The sequence below is a fragment of the Eumetopias jubatus genome, unplaced genomic scaffold (genome assembly GCF_037043125.1).
Source record: "Eumetopias jubatus isolate StellerSeaLion01/CBP00866 unplaced genomic scaffold, mEumJub1_p1.0 scaffold_6, whole genome shotgun sequence".
Taxonomy (NCBI): Eukaryota; Metazoa; Chordata; class Mammalia; order Carnivora; family Otariidae; genus Eumetopias; species Eumetopias jubatus.
The window spans coordinates 23,515,644-23,535,632 of NW_028274812.1; the positions used below are offsets into that span (position 1 = coordinate 23,515,644).

The 19,989-nt window shown below is 38.2% G+C and overlaps 1 protein-coding gene across 2 annotated transcripts in view; it reads right to left on the reverse strand.

Moving 5' to 3' along the window:
- Positions 1-19,763, reverse strand: part of ADGRG6 (adhesion G protein-coupled receptor G6) — a 135,396-nt gene extending 115,633 nt beyond the window's left edge. For both annotated transcript variants that reach the window (XM_028121455.2, XM_028121454.2), the window contains exons 1-2: positions 19,230-19,763; positions 11,564-11,664 (exon numbers count right to left, since the gene is read on the reverse strand). In XM_028121455.2, coding sequence (XP_027977256.1) covers positions 11,564-11,664; positions 19,230-19,231 — 103 coding nt within the window. In that variant the 5' untranslated portion in view covers positions 19,232-19,763. The remainder of the gene's footprint in view (positions 1-11,563; positions 11,665-19,229) is intronic.
- Positions 19,764-19,989: the final 226 nt, after the last annotated feature.

A 19,989-nucleotide genomic window follows, 5' to 3' on the forward strand; every position in this document is an offset into this window, starting at 1 on the left:
TCTGCTTCTTTCTGAATAACAAAATCAGATTAGTTTATATATTCTGCCCTAAGAGCTAAAAGACTTCCAACCTATTTTAACAAAGCCTAATGAACTCTATTTTTTTCTCACCAAAAGAGTAAGGTGTGATTTTCAGCACTAAATTTTTATATCTTATGTATCTCTGCTTCCCACAAATGGGAGCTTTAAATGTAAATTAACCAAAACTTCCCAGTTCAAAATGCTTTCAAATATAATTACAACAAAAAATTCACTTCATTGTAAAGTGAAGCCAGGCACACATATGGGACAAATATTAAAGACACTTTTTTTTTTTTTAGTTTCACTTGAACCAAACACTTTAAAATAAATATTCTAATAACTGTTTAATATCCTAATACCAGAAAATGTTAAGATATGATGGAATATTGAACAGGAAAGAAACAGGAATGGAAAACAGAACCAACTAGGCAAATCAGGATATAAATTTGATTTAAATGAGAAAAAAAGAGAATATAAGCTGACAGGAAGTCAGAGGCACCTAAAGGAACAATTTGAAGAATATGAAATACTGCACACAAAAAGGTATTTTGTAAAAGTTAAATGCAAATATACTAAATTCTAAATCATTAGTCATTCAATTTTGTGACACAATTTCATCCTAAAACAGACTTTCTATGAAGGAAGGGTTTCCTTATTCCTTTAAGAGCAAACATTATTATAGCAAATATGTTCCATCTACTTTAAAAAATTCTTAAAAATAAAAAACCTTCGGAAAACATCAGACTACTCAGGAGATCTTTAGGGCTTAAGAAAACCATAACATAATTGTTTACACACACACACACACACACACACACACACACACACACACACACACACACACACTTGTCACTGCATCTCCAAAACAGAATTACCTATTTTTTTAAGGGCGAGGAAGTAACAGATCCAAATGTAGACTACTCTTTCAAGACATTCAGAAATGAGAGGAATAACAAATAAAAATGACTGCCTAAAAGAAAAAAAGTCTTGAGGGGAGGTGGGAAAATTTTGTTCTAAAAAGACAAGACATGAATATCTTTGTGAGCTAACCTGGGGACGGCATAAAGCAAGATAAAAGTTTAAGATACAGGTGATGGTGAGGATAGCTGTGGAAAAGACTAACAAAGGGGAAAGAGGAGAACAGCTAAAAGAATTTTAAGACAATAATCACGTTTTTTCCATTTTCAATAAAAGTAGGAATTTTTAAAAAGAGTATAAGTGTACATTTTAATAGTGATGAGATTAGTTTGGTACTAAAAAAAGGATGTATTTCCACAAGAAGCTCAGTCCTTGAAGCAAGTGTAAATAAATAAACTATTCTGGTTATTGTACACATGTAGAGCGACTACTTTCTTCTTTGGGCACAAATAATTCTTGTAAAGTTTTATGAAATTTCCTCTCTCAAAGAGTTGGTCTTCCACAAAGACAGAAGTGTTGACCATTAGTTTCTAAAACTTAACATAGCATCTATGATAACATAACTGAATATTTATGATATATATTATATAATGGATATTTATAATACATATACAACAGGTATTTATAATATCCATGGCTAAATCCTAATTTTGCTTCACAAAAATATATAAATTCCTTGCCTGGGGCACTCATTCAATATTTAATTGAGGCCCTACTATTTGGCAGGCACTTGATAGGGCATAACAAAGCTAGGGAGCCATGAAATTACATAAATCAAGGACTGGACTCTATCCCATAGGTAATGAGAATCTTCAAGGCAACTTAACAGGGCGACGGCATGATTCCAAGTGTAGTTTAACAGAAACACTGGATGCAGGGAGATGACTTAGGAGCTCGTTTAACACACCTGGTGGAGATGAGTGCCTTGGAGGTAAGATTTTTTTTTTTTTATTTATTTATTGAGAGAGAGAGAGAATGGAAGAGAGAGAGCATGAGAAGGAAGAAGGTCAGAGGGAGACGCAGACTCCCTGCTAGCAGGGAGCCCGATGTAGGACTCGATCCCGGGACTCCAGGATCATGACCTGAGCCGAAGGCAGTCGCCCAACCAACTGAGCCACCCAGGCACCCGGCAACATTTCTAATATAGATCCAGCAATGCTTGGTCACAATTAAATATGGGTTTGAGCAAGAAAGAGAAGGCATCAAGGGTGCCTGGAATTCTATTAGTATCTCCAGCTTCTTGATATGTACATGGATGCTCTTCACCATTGGTGAGCAAAGTGAGGCTGCCATTTCTGGAGCAAAATGATACAATAGAGAAAAAGCATAAACTATGCATTCAATACACAAAAAACAGTTCTGTCATGGAGTTACCTAACTACAACCCTACGGAAGTTCTCAACCTCTGTTCCCTTCAGCATGCTTTTCTGATTGCACAGACCCTCCTGATGGTAGCCGGTGGTGACACATGTCTCTCCCCTCCTGGGCTGGAAGTCCTCAGCTCTGTCAGTACAACCCCCCCAAGTGATATCCTTCACGGTCTGGCCTCCCACTCACTGATCTAACTTCAGTCCTTCCTCTCTTCTGTGGAGACCTCTATTCTAGTAACAAGAATTATTTATCCTTCCACAGTCATTTTCAAGGCATCCATGGGTTTGCCTTTGGCCCTTTCTCCCCCAACACTGTCCTTCTCGATTGTCAAATCCATCTTCCATTTTCCTGCTTTCTTGTTCCCATCAGAAGGGATAACTGATGGGTAGAAACCTGTCCCATGACTGCCTCAGCTTTTACAGAGAGCCATACAATCTGATTGCAGGGAAACCTCTTCAAATGGTCAGTGAGGAAGCCATACCATTTTGTAAATATTTTGTTCAGCACCCGATAGAAGACATAGGTTTTTTTTAAAAGATTTTATGTATTTATCTGACAGAGAGGGAGAGAGAAAGAGCATAAGCAGGTGGAGCAGCAGAGGGAGAAGGAGAAGCAGGCTCTCCGCTGATGAGGGAGCCCAGTGCAGGGCTTGATTCTAGGACCCTGGGATCATGACCTGAGCCGAAGGCAGGCGCTTTACCGACTGAGCCATCCAGGCACCCCGATGACACAGTTTTAACATTACTTCCTCCATGAAAACTTATCTGAGCTCTCCTCTGCTATCCCTTGATATCACCTTTGCAATTCTATTAGACCACATATTACAAAGCTTCCTATTTGTCTCATGTCAGCCTCCTCATCAACAATGTCAAAAATACCTAACGTTAAGGACCACGATTTTGCTCTAATGTGTATCTGATACACATACCCACACAACACTTAAATATTATTGTGATATTATTATGACATAGCCCTCAGCTTTTAAATGCATCTAAAAGAAGCAATATTAACTCTATGTTCTGTGTATGGTATTTAAATACCATAATGTTCTCACAAGTGTCTTACATACTTTAATAATATTAGGGGGAGGGGCAAGTCTCTGATCTTAAAACAGCTAGACTCACCCTGCTAAGGGAAATCAAAGGCACAGAAGGGCAGCTTGGAAAAGCAGTTTGATTCATTCACTACACATTTACTGAAAATCTCTTTTGGGGCCACAAGATCATAGCATATTTATAAACAGACACACCCTTCAACACAAGAAATGTTTGAAAATTCAGAGAGGACTTTCTTCTGGAGTAGTTACTAAAAGGGGCAGACCTCTCTAATATATATGTGAGAGACATGCAAGCAAGTCAGATGGTAAGTCATGAGAGTCCTAACCAAACACCAACAAAAGCATCAAAACAACTCAACTGGAATGAAAAAGTTCTATGTCAAATGAGCAAAGGTTCCAAGAGAAAAACCACGAACCTTGCTAGTATTTCATCAGTACTGGAATAGAAATGCTGCGATCATGAGCTTCCTACAGGTAACAGATTTTCAGTTTACAAATCTCAAGAGAGATGAGATTGGCAGTCCAGGTAAAAAGCTAATATTGACCTGTGATGAGCCAGCTAGGAGACAACTGGTGCACACAATCTGATTAAGAACATTCAGGAACTGATGGAGGCCACATTCCACAGTGCCCTAGTGTGCATACTCAGAGTTCATTCTTTCTGAAACACCTAACACCCAGGCAAAATATCTTTAAAAGTCTTGCTTTTTCCCCCAATAGCATCATTACTGAGGCCACTGAAATCACTAGGAGCAGAAAACTCTCATCCTGTGCCTTAAAATTCTCTTCAATAAAGCCAGTAATCCAGCAAAACTGTTACATATACTTAATAGGGGCCAGTATTAATGATACGTACCTAAATCAAAAAGTAAAATAAAGGAAGGAAAGAACTGTGGAAGTGTTTAAAAGCAGAGATTAATATTCCCATTCAGACGATTTTCTTTTTTTCAGCTCTGTAATTTCACTTTGACAACACTCTTTAAAGTTTTGACCAGGGAAGGAAATCTAAGAAGATCTTTTTGTTCGGAGATTTGCAAAGAGCATGAGCAGTGTAGCTTTGCCCTGACTAATAACAGTGATTAGTGTAATTTCATAATTAAAGAGAAGAAAAAAAATCTGATTTTTAATTGAGTTGACACAATCTATCCCCTGAGCTCTAGTGTGAACGAACACTTTCTCGCTTTTCTTTATCTAAACCAGGAGCACCAGGCAGGAGGCAGATTATGTTGGAGAAAGACATCTTTTTTGATGCATAAGAGTTGATGTAGGAAAGAAAACTTTGTAATTTTTTTTAAAACAGTGTATCCTTTCTCAATCACAAGTTTAAGATGAAGCTGATTTAGGAATGACTGTAAACCAAGACTACTTTATGTCTCTCTGAGAGGTTTTTGTTTGTTTGTTTTGTTTTGTTTTATAAGGTTAGAAAGGTTTATCTGAAAGACATTGTTTTCTTTTCAGGTGTTTTACTGCCTTAGTGCAGCGGAAGGGAAAGGATGTTTATAATATTGTAACTTTACACTCATTGTGGGGAGAATATATTTTCTCATCTAACCTCCATACTTCTCTCCTTTGCTGCCACGCCCTGCAAAATATATTTACTTTTTAAAATCTGGAATAAGTTTCTCTCTCTCTCTCTTTCTCTCTCTCTCTGGTTCATTTCCATTTTGTTCTTTTCCACATTCTTGACTTACGGAATCCTATGATACTGCAGTCGTAGTAAGAATGGTGCCAAAAAGCACATACTCTGCTTGCTGAAATAAAATGAAAACTCCTTAAGAATTATTCATTTGAACGTGGAGGAAAATATATCTGCCAAAGTCTAGAGTACCCTCAGGTCTCTCCTATCAAACAAAGTTACCTGCCCAATCTCCAGTTCAATATAAAAATTACCTGCTACACTGAAAGGAAATGCACACAGAAGAAACTTTTGAAGTAAAACTCTGTGTACCTCAAAAAACTAGCCTATACAACACACACACACACACACACACACACACACACACTCTCTCTCTCTCTCTCTCTCTCTCTCTTACTCTTTAAGTTGTAAATTGAGAAGAACTTCAAGGTCTTTAGTACAAATTCTTCTTCAACATTAAGATTCCTTCTTCATGTCCTGATTCCCAGGGATGAGGAATTTAAAGGACAGCTGGTTTTACTTCTTGGCAACCAATTACTAGAAGAGTCATCTGGTACTTAGAGCACCAACTCAATCATCTTATCTCTGCTCTGAGAGAATTTAGAATAAGTCTGTTATCACTCTCAAATGACCACTCTTCAAATATCTGAAGGCCACTATCTTATTCCCACTGACTTCATTGCTCCAAAGTAAATGTGCCATTTCTCTAATTTTTTCTTATTCAGCAGGATTTTTACTTAAAAAAAAAAAAAGAATTGCTACACAAAAGCAACCATGTTGTGTCTGATGAAGGCGGTGAGTCTACCGTGGCAGCCCACCCCCGCAGAGGCTTCTCACAGCACAGCAGAGACCCAGATGCCCCGGAACATTCCTCAGAGCGCTCGAGACCCATCACCAAGCACATCTGCCCTCTGCTGCTACAATCACGAGTTCTCTCTAAAGGATGACAACCGTGCCTGCAGACAATGTGACCTGACCAGGAGGGAAGAGCAAGGTTCTGCTGACAACCCTCTCTTCCTAAAGCTAAGTGGGGCCAGCTTCGTTAGTGGCCCCGTCACACTGCTCAGTCACTTGAAATTGTCACTGTGGTGACAAGTCATTCTCTTTCCACATTTATGTGATTGACGTTTCGACCCCAATGTAGGATTTCATAGTTACCTACATCAAATTCAGACCATCTCAAAAGTACACAAAGGAAATTATCTGGGAAGATGCTTTAAGGAAATTTTTGTGTACATATTTCCGGGGTTTGTTTATTTAATCACATTGACTCCTCTAATCTCAAGTGTAGAATAACAAAAGAGCCTTTTAGCTGATGGCTGCAGATAGTAATTTGGAGCATTTTGACCCTTACTGAAAGACAAACTTTGTTACTATGTAATTTTCTGTTAGTTGCTTGATCATTATTCTGGCTATTTTTTCACTTGATAAGAACAGTCTGCTGGGTCGTAGGGTAGCTCTATTTTCAACTTTTTGAGGAACCTCCATACCGTTTTCCACAGTGGCTGCACCAGCTTGCATTCCCACCAACAGTGTGTGAGGGTTCCCCTTTCTCCGCATGCTCTCCAACAATTATTGTTTCTTGTGTCTTTGATTTTAGCCATTCTGACAGGTGTTAGGTGATATCTCGTTGCAGTTTTGATTTGCATTTCCTTGATGATGAGTGATTTATAGCAACATTATTTACAATAGTCAAATTTTAGAAGCAGCCCAAGTGTCTACTGATAGATGGATGGATAAAGAAGATAAAGATGTGGTATGTATACACGTGATATGGTATGACATATGGTGTGCATAAGATGTGGTATGTATATACATACAATAGAATAATATTCAGCCATAAAAAGGAATGAAATCTTGCCATTTGCAACAACATGGATAGAGCTAGAGAGCATAATGCTAAGTGAAATAAGTCAGAGAAAGACAAATACCATATGATTTCACTCATACATGGAATTTAAGAAACAAAACAAACGAGCAAGGAAAAAAGAGAGAGAGAGAGAGGCCAATGAAAAGACTCTTAACTACTGAGAACTAATGGTACCAGAGGGGAGGCGGGTGGGGGGACGGGTGAAATGGGTGATGGGGATTAAGGAGGGCACTTGTCCTGATGAGCACTGGGTGACGTATGGAAGTGCCGAATCACTATATTGTACACTTGAAATTAATATAACACTGTATGTTAAGTAGACTGGAACTAAAAAAAAAAAAAGTTGGCACAATTAGAACCTTGTTTTTTTACCTTTCAGACACATTAATACTGAAATGGCCAAAAAAACTTGGCAGACTTGTAAAAAGATTATTTTTCTATGTATTTTTAATCAAATATAAAAATATGCATAAGGTGATATGCCTAACACATAAATATTGATTGCAATGTAATTGATGCTATAGAATAACTGCTCATTCTTTGATCATGAGAAAAATAAACAAACAAACAGAAAGTACAGGATTGCTTTTGCCCAATTACCTACCTGCCTTCTAGAACTGTGCTGTGCTCTGGGCTAGAAAGTACACAATTCGGGCCAGATTTTACTTTCAAAAACATTTCCCCTTTTGTGATTGATGTATCATAGATATCAGAACAACACTGAGCTTTTTTAAATAATCTGCTGATATCATCTATTTTTCAGGAGAGAAGGGAGGCTCCTCCCTCAGTGCTCATGACTAAGGCTATCTGTATGGAAACAGGCTCGGGGTTGCTTAGGAATTCATTGGCTCCTGGCTGTTTGTTTCCCATTCTACTTGAAGCGGTAACGTTCAGTCTGCTTGAGATACCATCATTCATCTTCAGAGCCATGGAGTGTCATGCTACATAAAAAGAGGTTATTTTTTGAAACACCTTTAACAGATTCTTATCAAGTAAAGGAAGAGCCAAGGTAATGGTTGCATGTCTAACAGAAAATTAGAACATTCATGTACTTCAAGAGTCTCCCTGGCAGTTTTTTTAAGGTGACTTTAAAAAAAAAAAATGATCAGGTTTTCTTTTGTTTTTTCAAAATACTAAAGTAATATATGTTCATTGTAACAAGGTAAATAATTCAGAGCCGTATAAACTTCCATTGCCTTCCCCCTTCTCATTCCAACCTATGCTCTTGAGGATGACCCGTTTTAAAGCCTGATGTGTATCACTCCATGTTTTACCATGATTTTTATATAATCTTAAACACATATATACATAACACATTCCAGTTTTGTAACACAACCTATTACAGATCTGATATTGTTCGGCAATTTGCTTTTTAACTTAACATTATTATCACTGACATCTTTCAAAGCCAATATACACAGTTTGACCACATTGTTTTGAATGACTGCATAGTATTTCATTGTGTTAACATAAAATAACTTATATAGCCATTTCCCTGTTGAAGAAAAATTAAAGTCTTTGCTGAATGTTTGTTACTATAATGTTAGAGTTAACATACTATACATATTTCTCTATATATTATTTATTTCTGTAGGATAGGTGATATATCAAAGAAAATACAAATTCTTAATTTTTAAAAATGTTGCCTACTTACTCTCCCAAGAGACAGAGCCAACAGTATTAGTGTGTGACCTTTCCTCAACAACTTCGAGAATACTGGATATGGATATTATCAATGTTTCTAAATATTGTCAAGCAAGTGGATTTAAAATATCATGTTTTATTGTTTTAATCTCCACTTCTGTGGGACTAGTTTAAATATTCAGCTGCTGTTTTGTTGTAGTTCCTATTAAAAGTTATGTTCATCACTTGTCAAGGGACAATGAGCTTTTTCTACATTCCTTTTTTAAATCCTGAAGGGCACAGACCTTTATACTATTTGCCTTGTAAATGCCCCATGAGACTATAGTTGTTAACTTATCTACTAGAAGACTTAACCTTGCAATTCCATTATTTGAATTAAATGATGTTACCCAAATCAAACTACAGGATTCTAATTTTTAATCATCTCACCTAAGTTCAATCATAACAATCAAAAAAGAGGTTTTGTCAACCCTCTACCCTAGCTATCACAGCCAAATTACCAAAACATTAAAAACCAAGGGAGCAACCAAAATTTATAAAGATTATCAGTAAAGGGTAACATGGTAAGAGGGTGGCTAAGGGGCACCTTTGAATTAGGGGACAGGAAGGCTTATCTGCGGTGGTAATAATTAAGAGCATAGTGTCAAGAAAGAGCCAGGTGCGTGCAGTTTAAGAAGAAGAGGGAATAAGGGAGGCATGGTCAAGAAACAGATGGGCCAACCTATCTAGGAAATAGCCAGGTGGGAGAGAACAGCAGGATATAGTAGGATGGATTGTACAGGTAGAAAGTGAAGTCGATCTGGGGACAGGAGGTAGGAGTCAAGAGTCTTGCTCCCACCTGTGAAGTATGAGGCCCATTACATATCCAAGTATGGATGAAGATAAGCAACTCCAGACGTGACTCCAGAGTCAAGGAAGGGGCCAGGGCTGACAGTAGAGATTTAGGAGACATTGGCATCACGATGCCACTGAAAGCCACTGGACTCCATAAGATCACATAGAGGTCATCCAGAGAAGTGAAAACATCAGAGAGTGCATACACTGAGATACAACATCACAGTTAAGCACCAAATGTTCTTCAAAAATACAGTTAATCAAAATTACACTATGTTGTAAAGACAGGACTTTGAACATTAGATGTGTCTGAAGTTTTGATATGCATTATTTTAGGGAATCTTATACTGAGTTGTAAGGCAAAAAATTTATATTAAAATACCAATAATAATCCCCAAAGCATTTTTTTGAGTTTAGATACTCATGGGTGAAGTGGCAGCATTCTGAGTGAGTCATGATTACAGATATATAGATACAAAGTGTTCTGGGTTCATGTGTAAACACAGGTTACTATCTGTCACAAAGCCTTACAGGATGCACATAAAGTACTGGGTAATGGGAGGAATTTTTTTAAAAAGATTTCTTATGTGAGACAGTAACTTAAAAACAAACTTAAGGACTTTGATTCCCATGACTTTGAGAGTGAGTCCCCTCCTTAAATTCTGCAACCTAGGGGCTTCCCTGGCCCCACCCTAGTCCTAGCCAGCTGACTCCTTTTAATTAGTCTGAGAACATGTGTTTCATTTCATTGATTCAAGTGATTAAATAATGAACGTGCATATGTCAATTAAAATATTAACATCAAAAATAAAAAGTCTCAGCTTAAGGTCTGAAAAAGCCTTGAAAATTGACAAAGGCCATGACCTAACAAAAGTGAAAGTAAATAGACCTCGACTAAAATTTTAATCTCGTAATTTAGTTTATATCATGTAATTGGTTCTTGGAGGGTCACTTTTCAAAGAAAAAGTCCAATACTGTAACGAAGTAAATCCAATGTATATTGAATTTTCAGTTCTCTTCACAAGTTTCTTTCCTCTTTTTGACAATGAAAGTAAGAGAAAGAGTGGCTTTGTCATGAAATTGAAACAAATACACAGAAAAACTTCAAAGATCAGTTTTGTTTTGAAGCCATGAAGCAAGTGCCAGGAATTTTCCAATAGCTGAAACTCTTAAAATACCTGCTGGCTTGGAAAATCATATTTATATATTAAATACGAGTCGAATTTCTTAATCTATGAATAAACAATTTTAGCAGATAATCTATTTTCATGATTCATTAAATGTATTATTTTTAACATACAGATATATTAGAAATATGGAATGCATAAAATCTTGATTAAACCCAAAGTAATAAATACATAAGACTACATGAGTAACAATTTTATTCTAAAAACAAATATAGTATACTGAATGAATACAGCAATTAAAAAAAAAAAGAGTAAAACAAAATGGACTTAAGAAATGCAGTTTGCTCAGGCACAAAATCAGATAATGGAGAAACAGTTTACTTTTAAATATCATTCACATTCCTCAGGTTGATTGGCACATTCATATCATTAACAGTTTATAGAAAATTTAGCTTGCAACAACAGCTAAACGGATCTGGTTTCAAAGTTCAGAAAAAAATTGTAATTACAAAGATCTGATATTTTTATTCCAAAAATGCTATAATTAAAATTAAATTTTTCATGTCATTTTAATCCAACTAAATAGACTTCATCGTCTAAAAACTTAAATTTCAAATTTCCTGTCTCATACTGCAATGGTAAGAAAATCAGGATAAATACACACAAGTCTATACTTGGATAAATACACGAAGTCTATACTTTCCATAAATAACTATATGAAAACTTGAAAAGAGAAAGAATTGAGTATTGTATATTTATTCAATAGCTGAAGAAAGAGCTAGCACATTTTTAATGTCAGACATGTAGCTATCTCATCATTCAATATGAGCTAGATAAATAAATAAAACTAATAGAAATGCAGCAAAGATTAAAGAAATACACTCATTCGAAAACAGAACAATGATCAAAGTAAGAGTGTTCACACAGAAGTCAGAAAGGCCATGGACAGTAAAAACATGTAAGAACAGTAACAGAAAAAGAAAAAGACAAGTAATAAAGTTGACTTAAATCAGTAGCACAGTTTTACTGAAGGCAACGTGATCACTATTCAATTCAGGGTTTAAAAGAGAAAGTTTCTTACTTACCTGATAAAGGAACATACACAATACATAAAGCAAGTAAGAACAAAAGAGAACTTGGCTTCCATTTCCAATGACAGTTCCACATTTGATTTGAATGAAACATCCTGCAATGGAAGAAAGCAACCATCAGGACACTCAGTATTCAGCAAGGCATTAGGACAATCATAGTCCAAGTGTAGGTTTTCAGCAGAGATTGGAAAACAGAAATCGTTTTCAATCCTGCTTCCAAATAAAGAAGGAACTTTAACGGTGATAAACCAAATCACCTCTTTTAGGCTAATGAGGCAAAAGAAAAAAAAATCCATGCATGTCATTTGCCATTTGGTGGCACCTTCCTTATCAGCGAATATACATAACAGGTGATTTCCCAATGAAGATGGGGAAACATTCAGATAATTCAAGTTCATTTATTAAAAAATAAAGCAATTTCAGTTTCAGCCTTCAGCATCACCAGTCACATGCTCATCTGGGTGGCAAGAGGATTTTATATCAACCTCTCCTATAATCTTCCAAAATTTATTTTTTAAAAGAATTTTATTTATTTATTTATGTGAGAGAGAGAGAATGAGAGAGAAAGAGAGCATGGGGGGGGTAGGGTCAGAAGGAGAAGCAGACTCCCCGCTGAGCAGGAGAGCCCTATGTGGGACTCGACCCCGGGACTCCAGGATCACGACCTGGGCCGAAGGCAGTCGCTTAATCAACTGAGCCACCCAGGCGCCTGATAATCTTCCAAAAATTTAGACTTCAAGGAAATGCTGTCATTTTATAACATCTGCTGCTTTACAAATGGAAATATTTAAAATAAAAATAAATTGTCCAATTGTCTTCTTTCCCCTAAAGCAATGAAGTACTAACATTCAAAAAGAATAACGTCTTTATGTATAACAATAGTTATCAATGTTTTTAAATGACTAGCAAACACCAAGTATTATAGAACTAGTAAATGACATTAGAGGGAGGGTCGATGCTTTGAAAATTCTCAATTATTTGTCTATACAGTAGTCTCATCTTTAAACTCAAAATTGTACCTAATAATAATTTAGATAGGAACATCCATATTATCTTGGCATCCAACAGTGGTATGATATCTTGCATTAACTTAACCCCATCAGAAGAGGCAAGCCTGTGAACAGGGCAGCAAGTATAAATGTCGGTCACCATAAGGGCCATAAGTGGATCGGTGAGCATGACAGCCATCAGGCAGGAAGATGGTTAAGTAGCAGTAAGAAATCTCCAGATCTTAAAATCTCCAAAGGGAGTTACCATGGTTCCAGGTGATAATTTAGTGTCTTTTTATTTCTAAAAAGAGAAACAACCAATAAGATACTGTAAGATCACAGTAATACCTTCTGTGTAATGCCTGAAGTTTGCTTATCTGGAGTAAATATGTAATACCAAACACAAAACTAGAAAAGTAGGAGAGGGAATACTCAAGTCAGCAAAAATAGACATCAAATGATTCCTCCACTTGCCTCAAGCCTTTATTTCCAATCCATCCTTTACTGTTAGAGACCACCTAAGCAGCAAAGAGAACAAGCTCTAGAGTCAGACAGACCAGGGTTTGCTACTTGTAAGCTATGCAACCCTTGGGAAATTTACTTGACCACCTTGCACCTCCTATTTCTCACCTGTCAAATAGAAAGGGCAGTAGAACCTAAACCATAGAGTTGCTAGATGACTAAATCAGATCATGTCTTTTAAGGACAGTGCCTGACACTCAGCACTCAACAAACATTAGCTATTACTACCATCCTGGGCATTCTAATAGAAGTATGGTTATTCTGTCCATACTAAAATCAAAAGAAAAGGCTTAAACAAAAACGGACAATAGGATGTCATAAACCAACACCAATCAATTGACTTCGTGACTACTTCTGGATCACCTGGGAACAGAAATGGAATGGATTATTCATGTCTGCCATGAATACAGAAATTTTGAGTAATGTCTGATATCCATGCCATGTTTTTATATTCATCCAACTAGAAGTTCTAGCATCACACAGCTCCTAATGGAAATTCTAAAGTGAGCAAAGCTTAAGATCTGACGAGTAATTTTCTGTATGGAGGGCATGTTTTAAAATACATCCATCCAAAACAGTTGAAATTTAAAGCAACGTTACTACTTACGAGAAGCAATATGCCACAGTACATCATCATCATAATATAATAATAATGGATGTGAACTCTGGAATAGCAGAATTACAACCTGGTGCCTCTATTTATTGTGTGACTTTAGAAGCAAGTCCTTAAAACTCTGGACTATTTCCTCTTCTGTAAATAGGATATCATCCATCAAAAAGATAGAGATAATACTGCATGGCACTTGGTAAGGGCTTTAAAAATGGTAGACCATAGGGGCACCTGGGTGGTTCAGTTGGTTAAGCATCTGCTTTTGGCTCAGATCATGATCCCAGGGTCTGGGATGGAGCCCCACATCAGGCTCTCTGCTCAGATGGGAGCCTGCTTCTTCCTCTCCCTCTGCTCCTCCCCCTGCTCCTGCTCTTACTCTCTCTCAAATAAATAAATAAAATCTTAAAAAAAGGGGGGGGTAGACGATAGACTTCTGTTACATGGAAAGTTCACTCATTTGGAAGAATGGGTACATTTCCCATTGATGTTGGATGAATGTGGTGTTTCCAATTCATGCCATGGATGAATGAGTATGCTTCTAAAAAAAAAAAAAAACACAATTATATATTCAAAGAAATTTAGAGCTGGGAAGACCAAAGATGAAGTCTAACCTTATATCACAGAAAAGGAAGCTGAGGACCAGGGAAATAAAGGAGCAGAGCATCAAAACTGGCTGCCTGTTGTACCATTAACAGTCAGGAGTGTCAGCCCAAGACAACTCCCAGCTTCTCAATCTTTGTGGCACATGACAGTTTTCCTTTATCTATATGTAAATAATGGTCCCCTCTTAGATTTATGTGCTCTCTCAACAATCCTCAAGGAATCATGTTTGTTAGCTTGGCAACATTCAATTCTATTTATTTCATCACACAACTTTCTTTTGCTACAACAGGTTCTGACAGTTAGGGATTCCAGACTCAATCCTGAAGCTGTTTTACAAAAGCTGCCTGCAATCCTTTCAGACAAGAGTTGCAAATGATGATGGAGCGCTTCGTGCATTCTGGGTCTCAAGACTCCATCACTTCGTATTGAAAAGGAACCCAGGACAGGGCAAGCACTTGGAACCAAACTTAAACCCCATGACAAGTCAACTTTCAACCAGTTGACTGTTTACTGAAGAACAGAAACAAATTAAGAATAGAACAGAGGAAGGAAAGCACTGTGTGTCTTCTCAGGGGATCACTTAGCAAAGACACATCCCTGAGATTCAAACAACTTTCTCACAAGAACGGAAAATCCTGAACAGGGTTACTAAGGTTCTAAATGGGAACCATAAAAAAACATAATGCAATCTTCTATCACTTAAGTTGTAGCCTCAAAGTTCTGAAGAGAGCAAGAATTTTTTTTTTTTTAACTAAAAGAGTCATACATAGACTTCTATCGCCTGAACAGAATCTAAAAATTATGCAATAAAACCAATCACTGCACAGGCAAAAATGTTACAAAGCTAAACTACTTGCCCAAGATCACGTAATCCGTGGTGGCAGTGCCAAAACACCCACTGGGTCACCTGGCTTCCAAGTCACCTACCTCTAACTGCAAACTTGCTCCCCTTTTCAAATGGCATAGGCTACAAAACACAATATGCTTGAATCCTATTTCAGGAACTCTAGAACTTAACCGTTCTATAGGAATTGTTTTAACGCCAGAATGACCCCTTGTAAATGCAACTGAATCCAAACACATCACTAAAATAATCTGTAATTTAGAAAACCTACCATCTTGCACCTCTTTAGTCCTGCGGGGTCCCTTAAAAGTCAAATTTAAAGAGAAATTAGTGAAGACATTTTGAAATCAGTGGAGAAATTGACATGGCACTAATTCTTTTACCCGCAATGGTCAGAATTACATTCACTCCCCATCTCCCAACTGTATTTCCCTGTCAAATCTTATCACAAAGGGGCATGAGGAGTAGCACAGAGTACTTTAATTCTTCTAGAGTGAAGAGAAAGTAATTTGGTTTATTCAAGTCTGCTCATAATTGTATTTCTCCTTTTGGTTAAAGATCATGTTCCGAGCCAAAGCAATGAATAAAAAGAGAAAGTGCTATTCTATTACTCAATTCAAGTTCTTTTATTAAGTTGGGTTCACCCCCACTTCAAATAGGTAGAAGAATTTATTCTTCAAATCTGCACAGATCTTGACCCTTATTTGAGCAGAAAAATCCCTTGTATCATGACTTGTACCACAGGTGAAATTAAAAGGCAACCCTGAGAAACACATCTGAAAAAGAGTACTGTATCAATATCCTGGTTGTGGTATTGTGCTACAGGTTTGCAAAATGTTACCACTGGGAGAAACTGGGTAAAGGGTGCATTGAATCTCTACTATTTCTTCCAACTGCATGTAAATCTATAAACTTCTCAATAAAATTTTCAGTTAAAAAAGTAAAGCCTGAAACCCTGATGTATATAACTTAACATTCAGGTGATTCAGAAAATACTGTGTGTGTGCGTTTACAGAGAGTAGGGGGTGGAGGGAAGAAGAAAGGATGGAAAATAACAGAACTGGGGTAAACATTTACATTAAGTGATTCTGTATAAAGGATAAACAGGTGTTTGTATTATTCTTGCAACTTTTCTGTAGGTTTAAAATTATTTCTAAATAAATTTCAACACAGCCATCCACATTTATACTGAAGTGTATCAATGTTTATGTCATGATACTCCCATCACTATTACTGTTTCATCATCACCAGTTTGATAGAAGTAGCATCTCATTTGATTTTCCTTTATTTGGATTGGCATGTTCAAGTCAGTTTTGTAGTTTATTATAATAGAAATATTTTTCTTACTGATTTGTGAATTCTTTTTACCAATCCTATACAAAATATGTTCAGCCTTTGTCATGTGTGCTAAAAATGTTTTAAACACAGTAATCTTGAAGTTTTCCTTAGGGCATTCCAAATAATTCCATCCTGAGTAATGCTTATAAGGGAAAGTAAGATGATACTCAGGTAGCCACGTTCAAGTTTTATTGGCATTTTTAGTTATCACTGAAAAGTCCTTTAAATGTTATCGCCCCAGTCACCCAGTATGCATCTAATGCCATCCAATGTAGATAATACAATAATGGCATCCAATCAGAAACAAAATGGAAAGATACGGGGGTTTTTTGCCCAAGCATGCCACACACATCGAACAAAGTCTTACTCTATTTAGTCTAAAGTCTAAATTGTCTCTAGAAACTTTTAATCATCCCATCAGAAATGTAAACTCTGTAAGAGATGGGCAGTTAGAAAAATGGTCAAGTTTAAGGAAGTGGTTGTCAGTTTATTTTTAATGTATAAACTGATTCTCTTTCAAATCATTATTTCCAGAAATCAGAGTGACGCGTCCAGTTAGGCAGTAAAACTACAAGCTTCTAATATTTCCCATAAGCCAAGAGACAATAGCCTCATTCACCATTCACAGTGGAAAAGCACAATGTCATGTAATTTATATAAGCCATAAATGGAACGAACAGGAGCTTCATGCAGTTTGAGACCAGTTAACACAAGTCTTGCTAAATCTATTAAATTTCTTAGGATATGAAAAATATGTAGTCATTACAACTCCAAATATATTTATAAAATCTGTAATTTCATAACCTGAATGTCACAATATATTAATACTTTCTTCACAAAGAGTAGGCAGAAAATAGTTTGTGACCTTGAACCCATTAAAATTAAAACTTAAAAGATAATAGAGTTTGTGTTCCCCATTTTAACATTTTTCAACAAGATAGTAAGAATATTCACTTTGGAAAGGCTGGTATTATTTCCATATTTTCTAACACACTAATATCTAAAAAGAATCTGATCATCTTAAACCATTCCGTTATGAGTTATAAACAGCAAAATGGAGAGAGAAACAGTTATAATCTGGCAAGAAATGGAAAAGCTTTCAGTCAAAAAAGCTCAATAAAGAAACTCAAATCAGGGTACTAAACTCTGTATTTTATGTGATTAAATATTCATATTTTTACTCTGTATGACAAAAGAAGTTTTAGTCATGTGCAATTCAAATGGGCTATATAACTTAACTGCATAATGAGGAATTCTGTACATTACCTGTTGATCAGTTTCACGTTTTATTTTAAAAATCGGTATTCACACTTTTTTTCATTTTCCATGAGATCTAAATTACCTAGGAAAGCTGAAAGGAAGCTACACAAATATCTGCTGTTAAAAACCTTACTATATTTTTAGGAAAAACTGAAGTTTAAAACAAATTCACATTCATTCAAAATGTGTCGCCTGTAGGTGAGAACCAGTCTTATGTGGGACTGTTGGCTGTATCCCAAGATAAATTACTTCAGGTTATACCTTGCTGATTCCACTGGCATAAATGAAACCTTAAAAGTCACAGGTGTGGAATTACTTCACACGCAGTTTTAATAAAAATACTAGTTGTTTTCTAATTATACTGCTCACCATTGGGAACAGAGGGGTAGAGGGCTAGGCTTGTGGGCACTACTCTTTTCCTGTTTTAAAACTGTGTGCTGACTGGAGAGAGGAGGAGAAGCTGCGAGGAAGGGAAAGACAGGGCCTAAGGCGCATGTCTTTTCCCAGGTATTAAGCTGAAAGAGGAAATTTTAATGGAAATACTTAAGGATCCAGTAGCTGGGGAAGGGAGGGTGAATATCAATTTCTAGAAACACTTGTATATTAGTGGAAGGGAGTAAAATCTCTGTCAGGGTACCTGCTCAAGATTAAGTAAAACATCAGAGGGAAAATTACATATTACAAGAAAAAGCAACTTCTTCTGAATTGGCCACAAAAATAGGCCCTTTTTAGAGCAATCTTCCTTTTTGCATTCTGGAAGGCCCAGGCCCTGCTGGGTGGCCCTTTCGCGGGTCGCTCTGAGGAACCTCACCACTTCGATGGTAACTCCATAAAATCAAAACCTTTTAGGTTTCTCTGACCATTCATAGCTCTGTGTCCCCCACTTATAATTCAAGGCAGGTCGCGTCCCAGGTCCCATCCCGTAAAATGGCATATCCCTTCTTTACTTTTTAATCTACAAAATACAACCAAGAAACTTTTCTGCGCGTTTTTTTTTTTTTAACAATTCAAATAACCCAAATATCCAAGAATAACTTCTACAGTCAAGGGTGATAATGTGTAAAGTCAACATTTTCTCGGTATACCAGTACCTTTCCAAGCCCCCAGGTGTTGATCCAGGATCCCTCTTTCTTGGCAGGGCAAGGCCCCTGGATAGAGGAGCCGCGCCTGTTACTCCTTGTTTAATTTGACTCGAAAACACGTTTTCCCCATTCTTGAAGCCCTGCCCTTTTTATTATGCTTTACACCGCCCAAATGTGAGGTTTACCTCTCCCTGGGAAAAAACAAAAAAAAAAAAAAGCAAGCCGCACACACATGTCACAGCTCCGCCTGGCAATACCAGCTCACTCCTCAGTGCCTCAGGAGCCAAACTGAAGACAAACCGGTTTATTCTGTCAATGTAGTCCTTACAAAATCATTTAGTTGAGGTGGGGGTGGGAGGGGTAGATACGGGTAAAGGTGTGAAGGAATTCTCAGCTGAAAGGTGAGACTTACATGTTGGCATCACTGCGCTGAGGTCCCCAGGGGCCGCACGGTCATGGTCCACAGTCTTTCCCTGGTTCTGCTGCTCCGAGTTCCCCAGTGGAGACCCCGGGCGCCCGAGCCGAGCGCGGCGGCCGGACCCTCCTTCACGCTTTTTCTGGAGAGTTCATCGGGGTTTCCCGGCAGCCACTCCACGCCCGCGCTCGGGGCGGCGCAAGGTGGAAGGCCCGCGCGGCGGAGTTCAAGTGCGGATCGTCGCGGCTAGAGGGCGGGCGGGGCGGCAGGTTCCCCCTTACAGGCAAGTTAAAGAAAAGTTAGGGCGAGAAGTTGGGTCTGCCTCTGAGCTGGTGCTGGGTGCTCGAGGTGATCTTGGCCGGGAAGGGGTGGAGGGGTCTGACCCGGCAAGTCCTAGCCCCCGCCCGCGGGAGGCGGCACGTGGTCTCCCCTTTTGTGGCTCTCGTTCCGTCCGCCCGCCCGCTGGCTGCAGCAGCTCCCAGCGTCCGTCCCCTCGGCCCGAGCTGGGGGCTCAGGTGCGGCTGCCCAGGCGGTGCGCGGCGTCTGACCGGGCCCCACGCGGCCCTGGGGCGGCCCCAGTCTCGACGCTCCGCTGCGGGGGCCGTCCCCAAAGCGCGGCTGCCCCACCCAGGATCGCCTGCCCCGGGGCAGAAAGGGAGAAGTCAGACTGCGAGGCAGGAGAGGCGCTCCCCCAACGGGCAGCCGGGTCGGGATGGGCGATTGGCGCTGGGCCTCGCTCGGCTCCCAGCGGGGGGAG